Below are 22,483 nucleotides of genomic sequence, written 5' to 3' on the forward strand. Positions count from 1 at the left end.
TCTGGTTCTATAGACTTGTGTGTAAGTGCTGTTAGCAGGTCACTAACCATTTCATCTTGGTTTATGGGGGCTTTATTCTGCTCCAGAAAGATTAACTGATGAATTCTTCATTGTACTTTGAAACATTCAAATTGGATTTCAATGACAGTCAAGTTCCAGTGTGTGAGATTCAGTGAATGTTGCATGAGTTTATGCCTATGGGAAACAAATGGAGTGCATCTTAGTGTGTTGCTAAAAGGATGGTTTATCACAATTGCCTCCTCTTCTATATGCCCTGCAATGGAATTGTTTTGTAATGCTACACAACAGCATTTTTTTGGAATGCTGGGAGTCAGATGACTCCCCTCCAATCCTCTTTATATCAACCTTTCCTTAGCATAGTGTTGCTGCCTGTAGTCATTCTTTTTTCCCCACAGTCAGGATGCTTGCTGAAGGCAGGCTCCTCTATCAATTTTATATTTCTGCCTACTTCAGTCTTTTCCCAGGAGAAATAAACTTATCAAATCTTTCCTTCTGTGTTATTTTTTAGTCAAACAAAAAGAGGATCTAGCAGTAGCCAAAGTGGTCATTATCTCTAATTTTGTATCTTGCAATACTGAGACATCTGGAAATTACCTTGGCGTTCACAAGCAAGCCCAGCTGAGGGACAGTACAGTTTATTACAAATCTTGTGCCCACTACCCTGTACTTCATGAAAAACGTGATAATCCACAGCATGATTATGCCTGTTCTTACCAGCAGGCCTGATGTCTGTGCCAGACAACTGAGTAGAAACTGTTCTGAAGGAAAGAATTGGGGCACATGATGAACCGTGATATACTGGGGAAGTGACAGCACAGATTTTCTGGAGAGGAATCATGAATCTAAAATCTGTTGGAGCTCTTTGAAGGGACCAGTGAGTGTTGAGGCAAGGAAGTTTGGATTGACGTAGATTAATTTCACTTACAAATGGCATTTGATTAGGTCTCTGAAAAGATTCTCAACAAAAGTAAACTGTCCACAGGGCTGCCTTTTCTCTTATGCTCTCACCAATGGCAGCACAGGGAGTGGAGGTGGCTGAGATGGGTTTGGGGAGATGGTCACCAGTGGAGCTGCACCTCTCGGCCTGTGCCTGAGCACTCTGGGAAAGGAGGTGGGTAGCAAGGTGTCCAGGATGAGGCTAAATCCCTGAGAGTGCATGTGAAGGTTGACAACAAAGGGTCATTGAGGGCCCTGGTACTGAGTAGTGAAGTGGGAAAATGTCAGGTAAAATTGGATTAATGTAAATACAACAAAGTGCATCTGAAGGGAGAATCTTAATTTTACGTGTGTCAAGTGGATGAACAGGCTCTCTCCACATTAGAGTCCTCTCCATAAATACTGGTGGCTGTGCTTGTGTGCTTGGCTTACGTTATGCCTGAGTACCAAGAGCTGAGATTTAAGCTGCTATAGTCCCCAGCACGTATCACAGTTCCTTAATGACGGTGGAAGAGCACATCAAAACCTGCATTTTTTTCTGTTTCTGTATTTTTCTGCTGATTGGTCACCTCCTCCTCTATCCAGTAACCTCTGGTTTCCCCAGAGTGCTGCACCCACAGCCTTGACAGGGGGGACAGAATGCAGGGCTGCCCATTTCAGAAGATAAGTGTTGGGGAGGGGCTGTGTGGGAGAGGGAGGTTTTGTTTTCTTTTGCTGGGGAGAGGGGAGGTGTAGGGATGGTCATGGTGGTGACAGGAATGGCCTGGGACACCCCATCAAGTGGGGATGTCAGGGACTGAAACGGAGAGGTTTTTCCTCCATCTCAAGAGTGCTGTGATTCTCTCAAACTTTTTGCCACTACCAGCTCATGACAGCACACTGCTGGAGACCTTGTAGAGTCTTATAAAAGGAATTTTTTTTTCCAAGGATCTTGCATTTATAAAAGACTGAATGTTTTTTGATGTACTTTGATTTAAGTCTTTGATATTTGAAGTAAGGAACAGCTCCAGAGGTTGATGCTGAAACACATTCCTGCATCTTTCTGGATTTGGTTTTGTTTTTTTTGATTGTTTTTCTTACCAAGATTGAATTAAATTTTATCTACTGAAATGTGCACTTTCAAAGTTTTTCTGTAAGCCTTGTAATGAATTGGGAGGGGGAGAAGAGCTGTGGGAACCTTAGTTGCCACTTGGCTGTGCTTGGTGGCTGTGCTCTGTGTGTGGCTAACCTGCAGGAAAGTAAAGGCACGTGTGCTGTGTGGATGTGGATGAGGGAATTGTGAATCCCATTATTTTCTCCACTGTGTGAATGGTGAGGGACAGCAGTGGGAACTGGACTGGCTCCTGGTGTGCCATGTTCCCTTCTCCACTGGTGTGAGGCAAGGTTGTTTTTCTGCTGCCTTGAACCCAGGGCAAAGGGGCAGCTGAACTCGTGCTGGACAACTCTGAAGGCTTGTTGAAAGCTCGTGGCTTTTTTTTTTTTTTTTAAAAGCAAGCTGTTCACATTTCATCTTTGCTGTTTCTGCTTTTTATTCTAGTTCTCTGGGCTTTCTGCTAATATGAAGATTTTAGTATAACGAGTAGTTAATTATCCAGGCTGTCTGGGATGCAGGAAGTGGAGGAGTGGTAGGGAATGGTTCAGTGCCAGTATTTCCTCAGTCAGCACATTCCCTTCCCCTGCCCCTTCCCCAGTCCCAGAGCATTTCTGTGTTCCACTTTGTGTTTGCAAACCTCCATCTGGAGCACTGAGCAGCTGTCAGTGGAACTTTTAATGCAAAAAGAAATTGAAGAACTAGCCAGGCCGCAAGAGCAGCTTTTGGAAATGCATGGCTGGCTGGGCCCAGATGCCTGGGTAGAGGGAGTAAACCCAGAGAGATCAAGAGAAACATCCATCAAAGGGAGCAAAGGAGGACATAGACAGGAAGATGGAAATGAGGGAGAAGGCTAATGGCTTTTATGTGTAGTTCTGATTTAGTTAAATGTAGGATTAAATTTGCTGTTGATGGAATTGCCATGGTATTAGCAGATTTGGGTTATTAGAAAGCGTGGATCTGCTATAATCAGTAGGGAGTAAGGTCCTACTGTTTATATTCACTTTTTGCTCATGCATTTTCTTGCATTGGTTTATTTGTCACTCATCAATATTCCTAGCAGGAGGTCTGAGGCTGCTTGCTCCTGCTAAGTGCCCATGGAGACTGTGGTGGAGATCCAAGTGATTGCTGCTGGAGGGCAGTGCGCTCTCTTGTGTTGGGAGAAGGAAAGAAGCCACCTCTGTGCATCACTTCTCCTCTTAACAGCCAGAGCTAACATTTGCATTAGACATCAAGCCTCTAGTTAGCCTGGTTTAAGGCTGGCATACAGATGGAAAGTTACTGCAGATAGGCAGAGCTGGGATATTTTTGAAAGAGTCTTGCTCGCTTCTGAGAACTCTGCAGTTTGGTCAGATTTGAATAGTGAGTGTTAAGCTTGCAGCATACAAAGAGATGAAAAAGATAAGTATTTATTCTTTTGCAGATGCTGAACTGTGTGAGAGACAGAGAGACTCTGTGTACCAGTTGCTAAATCAGCAAACCAATTTCAAACACACACAAAAACTGTAACTGAAAATAAATACCCAGCCTGACATTTTTCATGGGGCTTATATATTCTAAATGACTCCAGCTCCTTAGGGAAGAGAGATACATTAAAAACTTGAGTGCTGTCTCCTGATTTGTGTGCAAAACTCTGGGGTTTGAAGTACGCATTGGTGAAAGTTTTTCTTGCTTCGTGAAATATGCTGTTTTCCCTTCCTTTGCCAAAATGCAGAATGTTTGTTCAGGTGACAGGATCAGTTTAAGTTTAGTCAATAACCAGTGTTTATATTTTGCTCCTATTATTTGCCTACATGTTGGATACTGACCAAGGCTATGAAACGTCGTAAATGCAGCTGAAGAATTATACTCCAATAAATTTTAGATGAGCTTTATTTAACAATAAACTATAAAAAAAAAACCCATGACAGTAAGAGAACGTGTTTGTAGCCACTGTAAATGCTTTAGTGCATTTTTAAGAAGTGTCGTACTTACGTTATCACAGTCAAAACACACAGTAAAACATAGACAAAGACTAGGAATGCCTGTGGGGTGAAGACGGTGTATGAGGTGGCAGGCCCCATAAATCACCTTTATCTTTTGAATGTTAAAAGCTTGGAGGCTGATGAGTGGGATTTGAGGTACTTGAGAGCACAAGGTAGCTGGGTTTTGAGACACTTGCAGGTGGTGAGCTGCTGCAACAAATCCTGTCCTCCACAAGAGCAACATCTTGGTGACATTGGTAATTGTGAGTGACAAAGATCCTATTGAACACCATAGCCAGTGGCTCTTTTTTAGAGCAGCTCTACCTGAAACACTCTTAGTGTGTTTACTGAAGCTTTCAGTGTGTGCTTTGAGGACTGTAACTTCCAGGAGGTCTCTGGCTTGCTTTACAGCTCTGGGCTCGGATTGTTGGGATGAGTTCCTCTGCCAGCTGGATTTACAAACATTGTGTACTTTGCCAGTATAGCTTAGTTTTTAGGTGAGTTAGTAGACATGGTTTTAGAAGGACTGTTTGCATTCATGCATTTGGAGCTTAATTTCAAGTTTCCTTTTTTTCTTAAAGCCTTGGCCTTGTTCTCTGTTGTCTGGCCTGCAATCAAGGGTACTTGATCATAAAAGTACCCAATTCATTTTTGTCTTTCTCCTTCTCTTTCTCAGAAGAGCTGACAAAAATCTGTGATTTAGTACTGTCACGTCTCTGCTTCCCAGCCAGAAATGCATCTAAATAAAGCTTTAGTACACTTCTAAGCTCAGAACTCGCTGCTTTTAACTCGTCATCTTACTGGCTCTCTCAAAACCCTGGGAGCTGTTTGATTTTTCCTTTTGCAGGCCAGTTGTAGAGCCCAGCCTTTGCTGCAGGAGTCACATTGGCCATTCAAGTAGCTTCATATCCACCTACAGCTGGTACTCACCAGGGAGCTGTGAGCTAATGAGAGAAACTGCTGAGTGCCTTTTAAGAGTAGGGGCATTAGAAAATGTCTGCTTTTTCACTGAAAATGTTTTACATTGGCAAATCTCTACCTGGGAGTTGAAGTTTGTTTGCCTCATGCCATAGTGGTGGATAAGCTGGGTTGCTGGAGTAACCTTTGCTGCTCTGGATGCTCCTGCCTCTGCCAAAAGCAGAGAGAAGAGCTGCAGGGCTGGGTGCTGGTGGAAGTTATGCAGCAATCATACAAAGCCCCTGGAGTGGACAAGGGAGTATTTTCTAACTGAAAACCAAACTGGCTTGGGAGTGAAGAAAATCCCTGGAAGTCATGGGTTTAGGTTTTTTTGTTTGTTTGTTAATTTTCCTTATCATTTTTCATAAGACTGATCCTTTTCTGAAAATTTGTAGGTGGTATTACCGTCCTCTCATCTGTGTATTTTAGGAATGGTTTGTATAAACATTCCTCTTTTTGGCTCTATGTACAGGGACTGCATTGTTTGAATTTGTTTTCACTTCCTGTTCTCCCAAAGCAGGGTAATACAGAGACGTGCAAGTCACAAGCAGCATTTTGTTTCTGGAGTGGCTACTTTCATGTTGCACAGTGATAAAGGTCTGCTTAAAACAAAGCAGGACCCTCTGAGCCTCTGCAAGTCGCTTAGATCTGAGATGGTATCTCGTATCATCAGTGATTGTCTCTGCTGCCCAAGATAAAAGTTTGGAAGAACAAATTGAAAAATAAGTGAGCAATTTATTATACAAAGCTATACTTGTCTGTTGACTTCGTTTGTAATTTGTAGTTGTCAGGGTCTTTTTCAAAGTAGCACTGCAGTCTTTTTGTGAGTGTCTGAATTACTTACACTGATGTATCCAGGTTTTCATATCCTATATTTTCAGTATATGCCTATTACTACATTACTTTGTGTGATCTTCTGATTGAGTTATGGGGTTTTGAAAATTCTAGAGATAAAACTAGTTAAAAAGAAATGCATTATAAAAGACTGGACTGTTAGAATTTGTTTATTTCTAATAATGACTGTAAAATGCTGGAGGTTTATAATTTAGGGAAGGAAATTGATGTTCATCTCTAGTTCCTGTGCTGTGCATTCAGAATTGTGTGGCATAGGGGGCTTCCAGAAGTCTGAAGTGTGATTCCTTGAAGTCAGTGGTAAAGAATCTGCAAGTTTGATGCTCCTGCCTGGAGCTGTCTCACATTTCTGAGAGCAGTGGGACTGTGCCGTGTGGTGGGCTTGCGTGGGGAAGCAGCTGAAGAGGTTTAGATGAACTCCTAGCTCCAGAGCACAGTGATTCTGGCCATCTTGTTGGATGCTATTGCTGATGCTTCATGTCTGCTGTTTTTGTGCTGACATCCTCTTTAGCTCAACAGAGGTGATGCAGAAATTGCGTCTTTGAAGACCGGTTATTAATTTTTGTCCCTGTTTTGTCCACAGTGTTGCTGCAACAGAGTAATCACATTACATTTTTTTACTCCCATCTGTTTTGTTTTTTTTTCTTTGAATTCAGTTGTTCCCCTTGAAAGTTAACCACTGGAAAAGCTAATTACTCATGCCAAAAGCTCAGAAACAGAGAATTCAGAAAATATTCATACAACAGGAAACTTTTTTGTAGCTTTGTGAAAGAGGGATGTGTCTCATGAGGCTTTCACCACAGCTGCCTTCTTTCTGTGCTGCTTGCCTCAGGTGTGTCATTCAGCAATCCAACCCAAAGGCTTTCCTTGAAGCAACTGCCTTTTTGTGCATCTCTTCAAGGGTAGGATCCAGTGCAGCTCTGTTGCAGGATAAGAGTTGGGTAAGAAGAGCTCTTACTGGAAACAGGTCTGTGCACGTGGGCTCATTGCACAGCAGTCAGAGGTCAGTTGCTTTTAGGCCTAAAAGGATTAGTTTTCCATGTGCTTTTGCCTGTGTGATAGGTATTTGTAGGCTCAGAAAGGCAATGCTTTTAACAGTTGTGGTTTTGGGTTTTGTTTTGATATTTGGAGGTATAGTTCTCATTTTTCTGGTAAAGACCCTGAAAAATCTTAATGGTGTTCTTTTCCTGTTTTCTTAATTGTGTATCTTTATCTTAAGCTGAAGTGTCTTTTCTGAGTCCTATAAATGTGGCATTTAGATACAGGAGTCTAAATACAGACCCATTTGATTATCTTAAAAAACCAAAACAACACAAAGCAAAAAACCCTCCCAAACAAACCAAACCAACAACGTTATCCATTGAGACAAAACCAGCTCAATCTTCATGAAATCATCTTATTTAAATGCTTTCATTAAGTTCTAACTTGCCATTACTGCCCTTCCTCACCATCTACAAGCTTCCTGTTGGAAAGCAGTGTGGATGTTACTCTGAAGGCTTTCAGAGTGCTGTGCAGTGTTCAGTGCATAATAAAAGGAAGCACAGGGCAGCAGTGCCCTCCCTGATAGACCATGGCAGTCGATCTCATCGGATGCAGCTATGTGCATTCCTGGTATTAAAACTATATTTTTAGTTTCCCCTCAGAGGACTTCTCTCTCAGTTAAAAGCTGACCTTCTATTCCTAGATAAAATAGGTACATTGCTTCTCTGTGGCTTCCCTGCAAATTTGGTTCAGGATGACAATAGATGCGCCTGGGAGGGTTTGAAGAGTGAATGTCTTGCTTAAAATGCCTGAGATGGAGATGTAGACATTCCTCTCTAATTGCAGGAAATTGCAAATCCGGGCAAAACTTGAAATGCAGCTGCTTGTATAATTACATCTTCTGTCAGTTGCTATGGCTCAGCTTTACAGCCTGTCTAAAACCACTTCATAGTTTATCAAATAAATAATGCCTTCTGGGGGGGGGGGGACGACGACGATTTGTAATGATCCCATTACTTTGGGATCACCCCTTTGGCTAATTCACCACAAATTCCAAAGATCAAAGATTTTTCTTCTTGCTAAACTAACAATGAGTGTTAGAAATTAGTAATTATATTAAGGTGAATTTTTGCTTTAGCCATTGTAATTCTTGTTAAGCCGAAAGAAATTAAATTTCCTACTGTTGCTGGGGTTTGGGATTAGTAAGAAATGCCCATGTGTGTGCCACAAACCAGTGTGATCTGCCTTACAGCATGAGGTTTTGGATGTGTGAAAACGTTTGCATTTCCTGGCCTTATGAAACAGAAGATAATGGTGATGGGTTATGGAAAAGTTGTTAGGTTATTGGCAACTAAGTGCAGCTATCTGCTGCTGGTCATTAGATGACAGATAAGATAGAGATGACAATTCGGAGTTTAAATGAAATGTGTTGGCCCCACTTATCCCACCATCATAATTGGAAAATGGTTGAAAGGTTACAAAGGATTAAAGGACGGGTAATAAAGAAATTATTAGGTGTGTCTTTTTGAGAGGTGAGAAAAGGTGAAGTTATAGCTGGATCAAATTCTGCAAGTTCTTTGGCAGAAGTGAAGTTCTGAGGCTATAAGACTTTAGATGAAAGGTGTTATCAAAAGTCCCAGATGGTCACTGAGGCAGAACTCTATGAAAAGGTGCATATTTTTAACCATAAATGTATTTCACTGTTGAGATAACATGGTGATAAAGTAGTTTCTTATCTCCTGGAGCCGGTGTTTTAATAAAACAAAAGTATATATTTCTAGAAGAGACCCTGTAGCTTACAAAAATGTGGTAGAACATTGCATAAATGACTAGATGAGATACTGCTGCCTGTGTTTTGTGGTAGGTTATACTAATCAAACAGTTTATTATGACTTTAAAGCCTTAAATGCATGAACATTGGTATTAAATAGACTATTTCACAAGTCTCTTTGTGTACAGTCAAAGATCTCAAAAGACGAAAGAAACCTCTTTTAGGCAGAACAGTGTGGGAAGTATTCAGCTAGTAAAAAAGAAAATTATGCTTTCCAGTATTTTTAACTGGTTACTTTTCAGCGTGTAGAAATTGCTGCAGAATATTAAAAACTTGGAAAGCTTATGGCGAAGACTCTTGAATCAACGAGACAGGTTTTATCGAGTTGCAGTACTAACTTTGTAACTTTTTTAGAGATTTGAAATTACATTTGGGCAAGTTACTGTAAGACGTGAATTTGCAATAGGAGCGAGGTTTTCTTTTACAATAAAACACTTGCTTACTCAGTGTTGTAGTGTTTTCAGAACAGCTGATGGCAGATATTGCTTTTGCTTTAACTTGTGGGGTTTTGTGGTTCGTTTTGGTTTTTTATAAGCAGCAAATGCCTTTAGATGTTTTTTTCTGAAGGTTGGGGTTTGATTTTCTTGGAAGTCACTGTTCAGCAAATGTTTGAACTTCATAGGCTCTGCAGGGTCCTGTCCCCCCTGCTCAGTAGCTTTTCCCTAGAAGCAGGAGCATGGGGATTTAATTCTTCCATCACTTACACATTCATAGCATCCCTGGAAATGGTGTCCCTTCTCTGAGGCTGAATGGATCACTGTCTATAGCTAAGGAAGAAAAGCATTTTTCATACACACAACCATGATTGTTCAAAAAAATAAAAAGCAAGCATGTTGTTATAAGAAACTGGCCCCCTGGGCAAATTATTTCTTGTTTATTGTTGAAGAAGTGTAAAGCCCTCACCCTACTTATGCGTGAAGAAGGTTTTATTTTTATGCCTTTGGGGACACCCAAGCACACAAAACACTTGGGTTATTCATAACTGTTCTGTACAGAAAACAGTGACAACCATGAAGAACAGCCGTGTTGACTCGTTCAGTTCTTGCCATCTCTAATGATCTTTGAGATGAGCTCTGCCTGGGCATCTTCTTGCACAGACAGACCATGGTGTGTGTCTTTCAGCGTTACCCTTTGTGTGGTGAGGTGCAGAATGTGTATTGTACGGCCAGGAAATTTTTGTATAGGAGCACAAAGAAGTTCTTGGGTAAGAATCGTGGGTTCCCTGTGGCTCTTTTTCTTGTATTGCACTTTTATTTCATGCTTACAGACCTTTCTGCTGTGCTTTCTGGACTCTGCTCTTCCCCATTCTATGCTATTGATACTTTTGCTTATTTCCTTTTGCTCTCTCTCTTTTTGTATTAGGTGCTGTTTTTTCAGAGCTGACAAGGAAGGCTTTCTTAAAAGTAGTCTCTATGCTATTTTCTGTATCCCAGATACTGTCAGCTGGGATTGCAGTTCTGCAATGTTCTTCTCAGAGGGTGGGTGAGAGGGTTTGGTGGTGGAATAAACACTAGACATAGACTAAGACAGCAAAAAAACCAACTACTATAATTTAGAAAGTGTTATTCAGGCTCGTACTGATTAAAGACAAGTGTTTCAAGGTTCAGTCCCTGGACTGATCTGGATTCCAGTCTGGAAATGGAAAACTCCTAAACTAGCCTTAATCTGTAATGCCTGGTTTCCAGCTCTCAGCTGTGAGGATTTCTGTGCAGCACCTGTGTCAGCAGGCTCTGAGCAATGCCAGTGTCTCCATGCTTAGCCTGCTTTCATCTTTTCCTCACAGATCTTTATCTATGATTGATGCTTGTCTGTTGAATGAGGTTCTGCTCAGTAGACACAGAGATGGAGAGCTCTGGGCAGCTTCTCTAACCTGGGGAATGCCTCTCAGTGCCCCTGCTTTGGGTACTGTGATGTGCTGGGGAGCTGTTGTGAGCCATGCGGGGGTGTGCACTGGCTGGTGTGGCAGGGCTTTTATATTTCTGCAGTCTGTCCCCTCATTAATCATGTATTTTTCAAGTGTGTAATGCTTTACTTCACTCTTTTCAACTCCCCAGGTGCAGGGGGCCATCTTAGACATGATAGTTTTAAAATCCATCTTGGAAATGAGCTTACTTTAGGAATAAAATCTTCTGCAAGTCAAATGCTGTTTGGTGTTTTCAGAGGAACTAGAGGAGTTTACAAAACGTATTGGGTGATTCTGCCCTGATAGCAAAGGCAGTATGACATGGTGGCTTGGATATTGCTTCCATTTATATTTCCTAATTTCCTATCACTCTCCAACCCTAAAAGACAAGACCTCAGTTTTTTCTGTTTGACTTGGAGCAAAAAGGAGCATTCTGCACTGTGTTTTCCAGCAAAGGCAGGCATCGTGGTTTGTGGTATCTGTACAGAATTAAAAGAATAACTTGTTTTTCATGCTGGATGCATATTGAGTCTTCTTCCTTTTCATAAGAGAGTGGACAGATAGGGCTGGAGGCAGAAAATGTGCCGTTTCTAGGCTTGTGCAGTTTGTGTTCCTGAACAATACTGTTGTTTTAGCCATTGCTGCAGAACTCCTAGCATGACTTGAAGAGATTGCAATTTAAAAAGAATTCCATGATTCTTGTCTTTATCATCCACTTCAAGAGGAGCTCCAGCAATTTGTTCTTCAGCTCCTTCCTCGAAGCTGGCAACGGACACAACCATAACATGGAAATGCTCCTATGCCTCCCTCCAGTCTCTTCCTCAGAAGAGATGATTGGACCTTGCGTTGCTGCTCCACTTCCAGCTTCATCTCTGGCTAGTGGCTTCCTTCCAGTATGTAAGTGAGAGGCAGAGCGTTCATTTGCTTTCTAAGTCTTTCATGTTGCCATGTGAGGTTTTAACAAGCTGAACTGTTGCCTTCCAGCATTTGTAAGATTGTCACTTTTGTTAGGTCATTACTGGAAATGACTTAAATCATGTGATGTGGTTACCTCGATCTCTTAGCATCTCTTTGGGATGTTTTGCATGTTGGTAAAATTCTCTCCAAATAAGCTCACATCCAGCTTACTGCTTAGCAAAAAAAGAACCATTTTGTGCATGATCTTTTACTGCACTTTTCATTAGTGAGCTGCTAAAAGTCTGATCCTCTTGGGGATATTTCCGAGCTGTGTGGAATGATACACAAAGCTCTGAGAAGCTCATTACCAGCAAGGTGCAAGCAAATGTGAGGGAGCTGAGGAAGCCACAGCAGTAATTGTGAAGAGCTGGAAGGTCTCCTCTTTGAGGAGACATCAAATGAGCTAAATGTGTAGGTCATTTAAGCAGTTGATAGAAGTAGAGCTCCACAAGATGGGTGAGCTGAAAGACAGGAGCTGTCCACATGAGTTATTAGCACACATCCAGAGGAGGTGAATCTGGGTATTACTTTTCTGGCCTCAAAACAGTGGAACATACAAAGAAACTGGAAGGCAGCTTATTTAAGATGTGCAACATGTTATCTTTTTCATTATTTGCCCACTGCTATAAATTTTTTTTCAAAAGCAGGAGATTCCCAGGACTGAAAATAGCTGAGAGCACTGTCTGGATGAAAGAACCAGTAGTAGAGTAGAAGAAGTTTCTGAGAAGGTAGATATGAAGAAGTGCTGGGAAGTTAATCATGTCTGTAGGTGTCTGTGGGCTTGATGTCTCTCCTGTGCATCAGTGCAGCAGTTAATTCACTGTGGTGGGGACTGAACCATGGTGCCTGTTCAGCCTGTTTTTTGGATGTGCCTCACCTCACTGCCCCTTTCCAACTCTGGACTGGTCCCACCCTCTTCTGTTTTGGCTTTGCCATTTGCCTCAATCAGATCTTAACCCAAATGTTTTTGGAACATATCCTCAGTCATGGCGCTGTTCCTGGGAAGATGGGAAGAACTTTCCACACTTGATAGGTGTCCTGCCTGGCTTAATTCCACCATGCCAGGAACTAGAAGCCACTTGTCTCTGACCACCTTTCAGCTGGTGTTGAAGACATTTATTCTAGTACTTTGTCCTTTGCATATTCTTGCCTGTGGATCTTGCAGTAGTGGCTGAACACCTCCACCCTTTGCACTGTGTCAAGTTTAGGAAGGACAGCACAGGCTGCCTCTCACGTTGTTCCCTTTTCAGTCCATGATCTAAGATGCAGTACTCCTGCCTGCGGTCGCGCTAACTCCTGCCTGCGGTCGCGCTAACTCCTGCCTGCGGTCGCGCTAACTCCTGCCTGCGGTCGCGCTAACTCCTGCCTGCGGTCGCGCTAACTCCTGCCTGCGGTCGCGCTAACTCCTGCCTGCGGTCGCGCTAACTCCTGCCTGCGGTCGCGCTAACTCCTGCCTGCGGTCGCGCTAACTCCTGCCTGCGGTCGCGCTAACTCCTGCCTGCGGTCGCGCTAACTCCTGCCTGCGGTCGCGCTAACTCCTGCCTGCGGTCGCGCTAACTCCTGCCTGCGGTCGCGCTAACTCCTGCCTGCGGTCGCGCTAACTCCTGCCTGCGGTCGCGCTAACTCCTGCCTGCAGTCACGCTAAGGCTCTTCCTTAGAACATGAAAATTATTACTTTTTTCCATTTAGCTTTTAGTTTCTAATACCTTTTGAAAACCTGTGGAGGTCTTTTGGAAGACTTAAAAGTTATTTTAAAGGAAACCATCTAGGAGCACTAGGAGCAGGTTGGCCACTGTCCAGTTCTGAACAGTGGTTTGTGACATGGTGAGGTGAAGAGCTAGAAGGAAGCCAGCAGGAGTACTGGCCTTGGTGTTCACTTATGGCATCTGTCTGTCTGCAGCCCCCACAGGGCTGATCAGAAGACTTGCATGCCATGGGAGATTCCTGACAGCTTATTGTGGTCTTGGGAGCGTAAAACCTGGTAGAGTATGTTGACCCTGGAGTGTGCAGAAGGACAGATGCTTCCATGGACTCAGTTATTGTCTGACAGCAACTGCCCTGCTGAGTGCATCAGTGCTCACTGCATCAATGCTCACTGCAGAGCAGGATCTATGTCACTTTGAAAATGCTGATTCCTCATCAGCTGCTTCCCTCTACGTTTGCCAGGGCTTTTCTGAAAATGCACCGGCTCCCTTTGGGATGAGTTTGGTTCTGTAGAAGTGGAAACGATGATTATCATGTTGCTGTATTTATTCGGAGAGGATGTGCAGCAGTTGTCACTACCTAAGTGGGAATTCAGCTTCCAGCTGGTAGATGGAGTCTGAAAGGCAGAGCTGTGGGATGGAGAACAGGCAGGCACAAGATGCTGAGGCTTCTAATCTATTACAATATGTTTGCTTAATACAAAGTGGTCTGCTGAGATTGTTTTGCAGTGTGCAATAATCATTGTGTGCTGACTAATGGGAGGCAGCAAGCTGTTACAGAGCCTCAGTTAACCATACAGGAGGAGGTTATTGAGTATTTTCACAAGTGTTCAGAATGTGAAGAGTAAAGAATATTACTCAAGTGTAACCCTCAGAGATATTTAGCTATTGGAATCTACAAACTGCAACCAGAGTATCTGTAGACATACTTATGGTTGCAGAGCTTACCAGGAGGGACAGTGCAAAAAAGAACTTGAGCTAGCTTTCCAGCTCCAGACTGTGCTCGTACAAAATAAACAGTGTTTTGCTAAACTTGCACCTTTATTTCATATTAATTCTTTTGAAAATTTCCCCTGTAAAGTTCTATTGTCTCAGGAAGTATTGGTCCTCTTTACAGAAGATAGTGTGGTGCCCTTCTGATACTCAGATGTCAGCATTTCTTATACTTCTACTTCTCTGACTGCCTAACGGTAAGGCTGTTGTCCTTGTTCTTAGAGCTGCTTCTGCTTCAGGATAGTAATTCTTATTTTCTATTGCTATGAGTTAGAACTCAATGTACTTAGTGCTGAGAAGATCATGCTCTTCCATCATGTGCCAGATAATAAAATTCTCCCAGTTTTGGCCAGTGGAGAATATGAAAACTTAAGTTTCATTAGGAATAGTTCCATGCAGCCCTACTAGTAATCTCTCTGAGTTCAGTATGAAAAATAAGTAACACTTTCTGGGCTTTGTTTGCAGAGTGATTTTGTACTTTGTAATTAACAGGAATTTTTTCCCATCCTGGATTCCAATGTTAAATCCACTTTGTGCAGACATCATTGTCCATCATTGGTTGGCAGTGAGAAGACCAGATAACATTGATTTTATTTTTTCAGTTTTGTTTCTTCTAAAGTGGTGTTAGAGAATTGTTCTTCAGATATTTTTTTTGCCAAAAGGAAGAGATGTACTGGGATTCCTTGGGGATTATGATAAGGAAGGACCCTGGGTTTTTGGGCAAGGGCAAAGATAGACTTTTCTCAGCTTCAACACTCTATTCAAATACCTTAATGAGCAGAGGTTTCCTTTAACAGACAGTTCTGCATCGATAAAGCCTTGAACGTGATAGGAAAAATTCAGAGAAGTTCACTCCTTTTCTGATTTGATGATTGATTTTCTTAATCTTTCTTGAGCAGGGGTGGGGGATGAGGAGAATAACCCATCCAAAGATTATGGAGAGGATTAATTAGTTGGTTGCAGAGCTCACAAAGATATTCTGGTGAAGAACTTGGGGTGAGTGAAGCCCTGTGAAGCTGGTGTCAGTGGGGAAATTTAACTGGCTGCAGCCCTCATGCCTGCAGTGGTTTGCACTTTAAGAGAACAAAGTCTGATCCTTTGTATTTCAAAAGCTTCTGAGTTTATTTCAGTAGTGAAACCCTCCCTACTGATCTATGGAAAAAACCTCTTTTTCCTTCAGATACAGCAGCTGGTTTGACCCTGAGCAGTTGGAGCTTGACAAAGACAGGGGGGTTTGCTACTGTAGGACTCTTGTCCTTGGTTTGAGTCCTGACCAATTTCTGGTGATTCAGAGAGATACCAAAATACCCGTGACTTTACAGGGAGTTTGTCAAAGCCCTGATATGTGGGATACCAATATTTAATGCAGATCTGCAGATTTAAAACCCCAAGGAGTTGTTCAGCTTCACCTGTGGTCAGGGAAGGGAGGGGTTGCAGAGCAGTTTCAAGGCTGGAAGGGGCTGTCATTAGCACTGAGCTTTGGCCAAAGGATTCATCTCTGGAGCTGCAATGAAACACTTCATGGTTCATTATCCTCACAGTAGGAAACAACATCTTATTCTGAAGCTGAATATCTAACTCAAAGTTTCATCCATTTGATCTTCTTACAGCTTTGTCAGCAAAGTCTGACCTCTCACCACTTTCTTTTAGGATCTAAAACAATTCATATATCTGTCACCATGAATTGAACAGTTTGAGCTCTTGACGTTTCGTACTATAAGTCTTGTTTTCTGGGCAGTGACTCATTGGGTGACCTGCCTTTGAATCCTACTCTCTTGTTTCCTTGTGTTTTTTTTAAAAGCATGAACTCTGGAACTGCACATGAGTTCCAGGAGAGCTCTGGGATTTGTGCAGGTTGCTTTTTTGAAATTTCACTGCTTTTTGGCTGAGCTGATTTGGCATCTTGTTGCTATAGCAGAAACAGAAAGTACCTTTGGACCCAGAATAGTTTCCCTGCAGGCCTTAGCAGGGTACCTTTTCTTATGCATGTTTCCCCAGTGACAACTACGTTTTGAGATGAGTCACTGAATTCATGTTTAATCCACAGTAAAATTGGCAAGGCAATTACCATCTTGCAAGATCTTCGAATCAAATTATTAACAAATCAAATTGAGAACATTAAATCAAATGCTTTGGAGAAATCCCAGTGTATACAATTGCTTTTATCATCCAGTCTGTGATTTTGTCACAAGAAAAGCTTTGTTTTCTTCGTCCTGTCTTCAGTGGAAGTGTGCTGCCTGGTACTCATTTTGGTCTTAGCCTTTGTCTCTGCTCCATTCTTTTCCTTTTCTTCTTTGTTACCCCATAATGAGAATTGAGAATGAAGGAAATTTAGCTTGCAGTTGTCATCCTTGGTTTTTAGCATTGCCAGAAAGCATTTGCAAACTGCAGTAATACTGTTAATCACAAACTAATTAAGCTGTCGTGACAGTGTGGTGGCTTAAAGCAGAACAGGGATGAAGGTCACTCTGCTGGGTCCCCCTTTTTGCTCCGTGTGTTTTACTCTGAGGTCAAACCACCCACTCCTTGGTAAGTGGGAAGCATGCAGAGCCCTTGTGTATCAGTCATCAGTGGAGAGGCTGGTGGACTGTGCATCTGCAAACAAATGACTACAGCAGCTTTTTGGCCACTAGGGCTGCTACCTGATAGAAAGCATGTGTTAGCTTAATTCAGTTTTCACTGCCATGCTCTTAAGTTTACACTCACAGCTGGCTCTCTTCTCTTTGGTACATCCTAGTCCAAACATGACATTTAGTGGTTTTCTGGCAGGATTTTTTTTACAGAATCCACTATACTTTTTTTTAATTCTTCACCTTTTTTTTCCTTTACAGGTGAAAAGAAGAGAGGAAGAACTACAGAAGGAGGGGTTCTCTACTACTGCTAGAAAGATACAGGAAAGTGTTGAACTAAAACTGCTAGATCTTGCATACCTTTGTGCTCCAAAAAAAAATAGAATGCATGGTTCTTGCAGACTGGTGTTCAGAAGCAAACATCCTGCCAGCAAAACAGGCTTTAGGAGGTCTGTGTGCAAGGAGCCTGTTTCAGCTGTCAGTGCTACAGAGGTGATCAGAGACCTGCAGATGAGAGAGGCCAGCCTGGAGAGAGAGCTGAAGCAGCTGCAGGAAGAGTGCAGGCAGAGGCTGGATGAAATTGCAGAAGGGTTGGATGGAGTGATTTGTATCTCCCCTTGAAGAGGTAAAGCTGGACTGGGAAGAGCAAAGGAACAGGCTGACTTGATCAGAAGAAATTGTGCAGGTTGGCATGGGGGAATGTGAGGTGAGGAACCAGCTGTAATGGCTAATTTTTGAGCCTGGGATTCGTAACTTGTTACTGCTTTTGGACTTGCACTGGGGCCATAACCTTGGTGGTCCTCTCTCCAGCCCCTTTGCTGCTAACTTTGCCAATTAAACTCTGCAGCAGGCCTTGCTGGGAGTGTGCATAAATCTCCCTTTTATCTTTCAGATTTCTAGTTCTTCTGCCAAGCACTGGGCTCTTTTACAGTGCTCAGCTGCTAGGCATGGCATACATTGAGGCTGTGCATTGAAGTACTAATTGCATTCAGTATTTTCCAGCAAATGGAAGAGTTCATTAGTCAGAAAAATTCAGGTGTTGAGGAACATGTAAAGTACTAAGGCTTAGAGACATTGGAATGTTCAAGTGTGCTATTTTAATTCAGCTGGTTTGCATATTGGTGGCAGCTATAATCCAGTCGCCATAAGGAAAAACAATTACCTAATGATAAAGCCACACACTGCTTTTGTTTACTGGTGTGATGCACTCAAAGAGAGCAAACTAGAAACCCATTCCACCAAGTTATGAGTAAATAAGTTAACTTACAGATCTGCTGTGGGAAATTCTGTAAAATAGAAATATGACCTTAACTTCTAAGCTTGAGGAGTCTCCAAGCTCTGTCTCTGGAGGCTTCTTCCTCTGAAACATGGAAATGTTTTTCACTTGGCGTTCTATCCTTTTTTTGTTTTGCTTTCACCAAGGAATATTTTTGTATCCTAGTTGTACACTTTCAGGAATAAATAAATTTTTATAAACCAGTTTGCTTTTCACTTGTGAATTGCTATGAGCGATGGGCTTTCCTCAATCTGGATTTCTGTCTGCTACCCCAGCTCGATGGTGTTGCTGATTACCAGCTGCTCTTGACTCACTCAGCAGCCAAAGATGAGGAACATTTAAGGACCTCTTTCCAAACATCAGCACGATTGCTGCTCTACAGGGAGACAATGTGTGCAGGTGGGAGTTGGTGGACAAGACTCAGATTTCCTGGTTTCTGCTGCACCAAGTAAACTTCAGATGCTTCCAGGGCCTGTTCACCTGCACCACCTGTGTTGGTTCTCATGCAGTTTTTGCAGAAGGGAGTAGCAATGCAAACATCAGTGTTGAGCCACTTGTGGAGGGTTGTTTTGCCCAGGTTTCACCCAGTTGAACACAGCATTTCTGGTAGGCCTAGAGTATACAAGCTCAGTTTATTATGGCCAAGTTTCAGACAGTCCTTTCTCTATGTGGACCTGATGGCTTCTCCAAGAAGCGTGAGCAAGGCTGGTGAGAAGTGCAATTCTTGGCCACAGACCTCAACTCCAGTCATCCCTACACAGATGGGACAGCCCCTGGGAGCAGGGTGTTTGCCAGTGTGACCGAGACTGTCGGTCACAACCAAGTGACTGCTGTCAGCTGTCAGCAGGAATGACAAACATAGTCCTGGAGCAGAAAATCCCAGTGTGCTAGTGAAATTCATCTCTGGGGCTTCCAGCTGCTCCTGGAAGAATAACCCAGATTTTAAAAAGCCAAGCCATGTCACTCTGCTTTTCAAGCTATCTCAGTAAGTGCAGAGTACCAAGCACTGAACTGTTTCAAGTTGGTACCACTTTGGGAGGGTGTTTGCTACAGGGCTGCTGAAATTCAATGCACAAGAGGACTTATTCAGACAGGTTTCACAGAAAATTATTCATGAACGGGAAAGAAACAGTATATCCTAGAACTAACAAGAGTGGCAGCACTGGTCTATCTCTCTCTGAGCATTTTATATCCTCCTTCAGGTTTTATACAAGCGAATTTTCATACTGCATCACATTTACGTTTAAAACATTGCCCTCAAAAGATCTTTTGTTCTCCTGGGCTTTTCAGCAGAAAAGAGCAGGCAAATATTCTTGAGCATGGCAAGAGCACTCGGGTTCAAGTGCAGGTCTAACTCATGCCTTGCTGTGGCTTGTCAGGGTTGGCTTAATGCTGAATACTGCCATCCACTTAAACTGGCAGTAGTCATTCATTAAATGACCCGTTTGCTGGTATCAGCCATTTGTCACCACACAGCACTTAGTGCAGTGTGCTTCAGTGTTCACTCAAGGATTCCCTTTCAGCAGAGACCATGACTGGCAGCACCTTTCCTGTGCTTGAGCCTGAAGAGTTATTTTTTTTCTTTGGTGGAGTCTGCATATATGTGTGTGTAAAGTATAAAAGTGCCTACAGCGCATCACAGACAGCAGCACTGAACACACAGCACAAGGTACCAAGGTGGCTGTGCTGGGAATGGGAAGCTGGCAGGAAAGCCAGTGGGTTGGAGATGGAACTGCTTGTTGTGGTGTGTACATCAAGAGGGGCTAGAGCTGAAAGCAGTTTAAAAGGGGATCACTTTTTCACTCATGGTCCTGTGCTGGCATTGTGCACTTCAGACAACTCATGCAAAGACCACAGGCAAGTATAGCTTTAATTTTCTGGCACCAATATCCACTGCCTTTTTTTTCAGGTACCAATTAACAGTTTAAACTATAGCAGATATTCTGCAGTCCCAGCTGAAGATCAGCGAGGTGTTTTGAGCTGGCAGTGGTTTAAAAACTCAGACCTGCAGCGCCCTCTTCTCAGCACCAGCATGGAGAGCACATTGCAGGAGGTTCTTTAAAGGGCTAGGTGCTCTCAGGCACCAAATTTTGGAGGGTGGTTTTCCTGTGAAGGCTGCTTTTTAAAAAATCACAGCACCTCTGCAGGAGTTGGACACAAAGGGGCTGAATTGTGGTCAAGCCTTGGTGGCTGGCCACAGCTTTTGATTGCTTTTGAGACATACTAAGGCATCTGAAATACAGATGCTCTCCTGTCCTGAGCTTGGCGAGGCAACTGCCTCTGCAGTACTGCTGGGAGATGCTGTATGATAAACACCACTTAAAAGTCTAAGAAAATAATTCCTGGATTAACACCAGCTGCAATGAGAGTAGGCAAGTGAACTGAGTGACTGCAGTCACACTTAATGTGTGTTTGTCACCTCATACTGTTAAGATGGCATTTGAAGTGTTTTCCTTTTTTTTAGGCTTATTTCTCTCACCCACTGTCATAACCCACTGGTTTTAAAGGCTGCATTGACCTTCTTGGTCACCAGTGCTTGGCCCTTTGTCAGCAGTGCAGAAGTGGGAATGGCTGCCCTGGGAGACGTGTGGCAGCAACCAAGTGACTGGTCGGTCTCTGGCAGATGCTGCGACAGGCAGAAGATGACTCAAGTGGTACATTTCATCCACGGACTCAAGCGTGCTTGGTAAATGTTAAGTATTTCTTCACAGAAATTGGAGAGTGTTGTAAACAACCCACTACAGACAGAAAAGTGAAGATACAAGCTGTTAAGCACTTTGTCCTTTGCTGTATCACCATGCTGGTTGTACATTCCCGTGTGAAGGCAGGAATCTGCCCTAAAATTGTCAATGATGTTGAACAGAGGAGAGTGAGTATTGGCTGGAGAAGCTGGTAGAGAGCAAGTCACATGTGTTGCTAAACTCAGGTGGTGGGGAAGGCTGGTGGTGATGCTGCCCTAACGTGGAATAGGCAGCAGGGTTTGTTTGGTTTGGTTTTTTTGGTTTAAGAGGCTGCAGCAGAAGTTCTCCCTGTTGGTGCATCCTAAAGGGAGTTAGTTTAGTTTGGGTTTGGACCCAGGGTTTCTAAGTGATCTCAGGAAAAGAGGAGCATCTTAGAGGTAATGTTCCATGCTGGAAAAGCAGGAAACCAGGGTTAAATTGGCACCCACCAGAGATGCTGCTCATAGTCATGGGGTGCACCTGAGGGGTCAGGCAGTTGAGCTGTCCCAGATGTTTACCTGGTGGTAGCTCACAGCAAAGCCTGCCCCATAGCAGCTAACCCTCCTTGCAGGCTGAGACCATGTGACTTTTTGCTTCATACTGTGGTGGTGCTTCACTGAAGACAGGTTGAGTTACTGCTGCAGTGTGTAAGCCACCCTCTCTGGTGATGAGAGCCTTAAGAGAAGCTTTTCTAGGACTGTAGTTTCTGGTAGACCAGCACAGAGGTGTTTATAGAAGAGCAGAGTTTAACCAGTTTCTCTGATGTAAACGGTGTTTGCTTTCCAAGCATCTTGCTAGGAAAATGGAATGGGCCATAAATACTTAATTGGCTGATAACTCTAGTTCACACTGCGTAGCTAGAAATATTCCTCCCCAAATAACTGAGCATCAATCAGTTTGCAGTCAAAACAGGAGGTTTACTTTGCAAAAGGCAAGCGAGGCATCTGCAGTCACTGCTCCTGACAACATTGTGCCTGCTGGTAAATAAGGGTTGCAACCTATGTTTAAAAATAATAGCTGCTGGGAGTACTGATTTCCAGCCTAGAGTGTTTTGGGTTCCCTGTGGGATTCCTCCACCAGCTCCTGCAGGAGGAAGAGCTTGTAGCAGTCGGTGTGATTGCGTGTGCATGGCAGCGTGGTGCAGGTTCAGTGGGAGTTAACACATGCCTGATGGTTGAGCTCCCTCTCCTCTGACCCTTAGCCGCTTGCAGCAAGAACCTCTGGTCTTTGGCCCTCACCCTTCACCTCCTGGAGCCCACAGCTTGTGTGAAGCAGCCTGCTGGTGCTGCTGCTCCTCCACTAACAGCCCAAACCCTTGTGGCCAAGGTCCTGTAGCCTCTAGGATTGAAGCTTCTGGTCCTCCCAGCCCCTCAGTACCTGCCCTGTGTCCCAGTTGCTGGGCTGTGGCCAGATCCCTGTCCCTATCCAAAGGGTTTTGTTCCCTATCTGCTCTGAAATGGATGACAATGCAAAGGGAGGTGTACAGCCCATGGGGACTGTGCAAGCATCCAACCTCATGTAGTGCAGGCCCCTGGGCTGGGCTGGGGTTGCCTGTCCCAGCCCCAGCTTCTGGGTCCCTTGGGCTTGGTGCATAGGAACAACTGCCAGTCTTGCACCATCATCTCTCAGGACAAGGCAGCTGTGCCCTGCCAACAGGGAGCTGTGGCAGCTGCATACCTACACTGTTACCTGTGCCACCCTACTTTCCAGCATGAATCTTAGGGTCTGC

The 22,483-nt window shown here is 43.4% G+C and overlaps 1 protein-coding gene across 1 annotated transcript in view; it reads left to right on the forward strand.

The window, feature by feature from the left end:
- TEDC1 (tubulin epsilon and delta complex 1) overlaps positions 1 to 18,237 on the forward strand; it is a 72,727-nt gene extending 54,490 nt beyond the window's left edge. The window contains exon 8 of the mRNA XM_051625148.1: positions 17,020 to 18,237. Coding sequence (XP_051481108.1) covers positions 17,020 to 17,379 — 360 coding nt within the window. The 3' untranslated portion in view covers positions 17,380 to 18,237. The remainder of the gene's footprint in view (positions 1 to 17,019) is intronic.
- Positions 18,238 to 22,483: the final 4,246 nt, after the last annotated feature.

This window comes from Apus apus, chromosome 7 (assembly GCF_020740795.1).
Source record: "Apus apus isolate bApuApu2 chromosome 7, bApuApu2.pri.cur, whole genome shotgun sequence".
In the NCBI taxonomy this organism is placed as follows: domain Eukaryota; kingdom Metazoa; phylum Chordata; class Aves; order Apodiformes; family Apodidae; genus Apus; species Apus apus.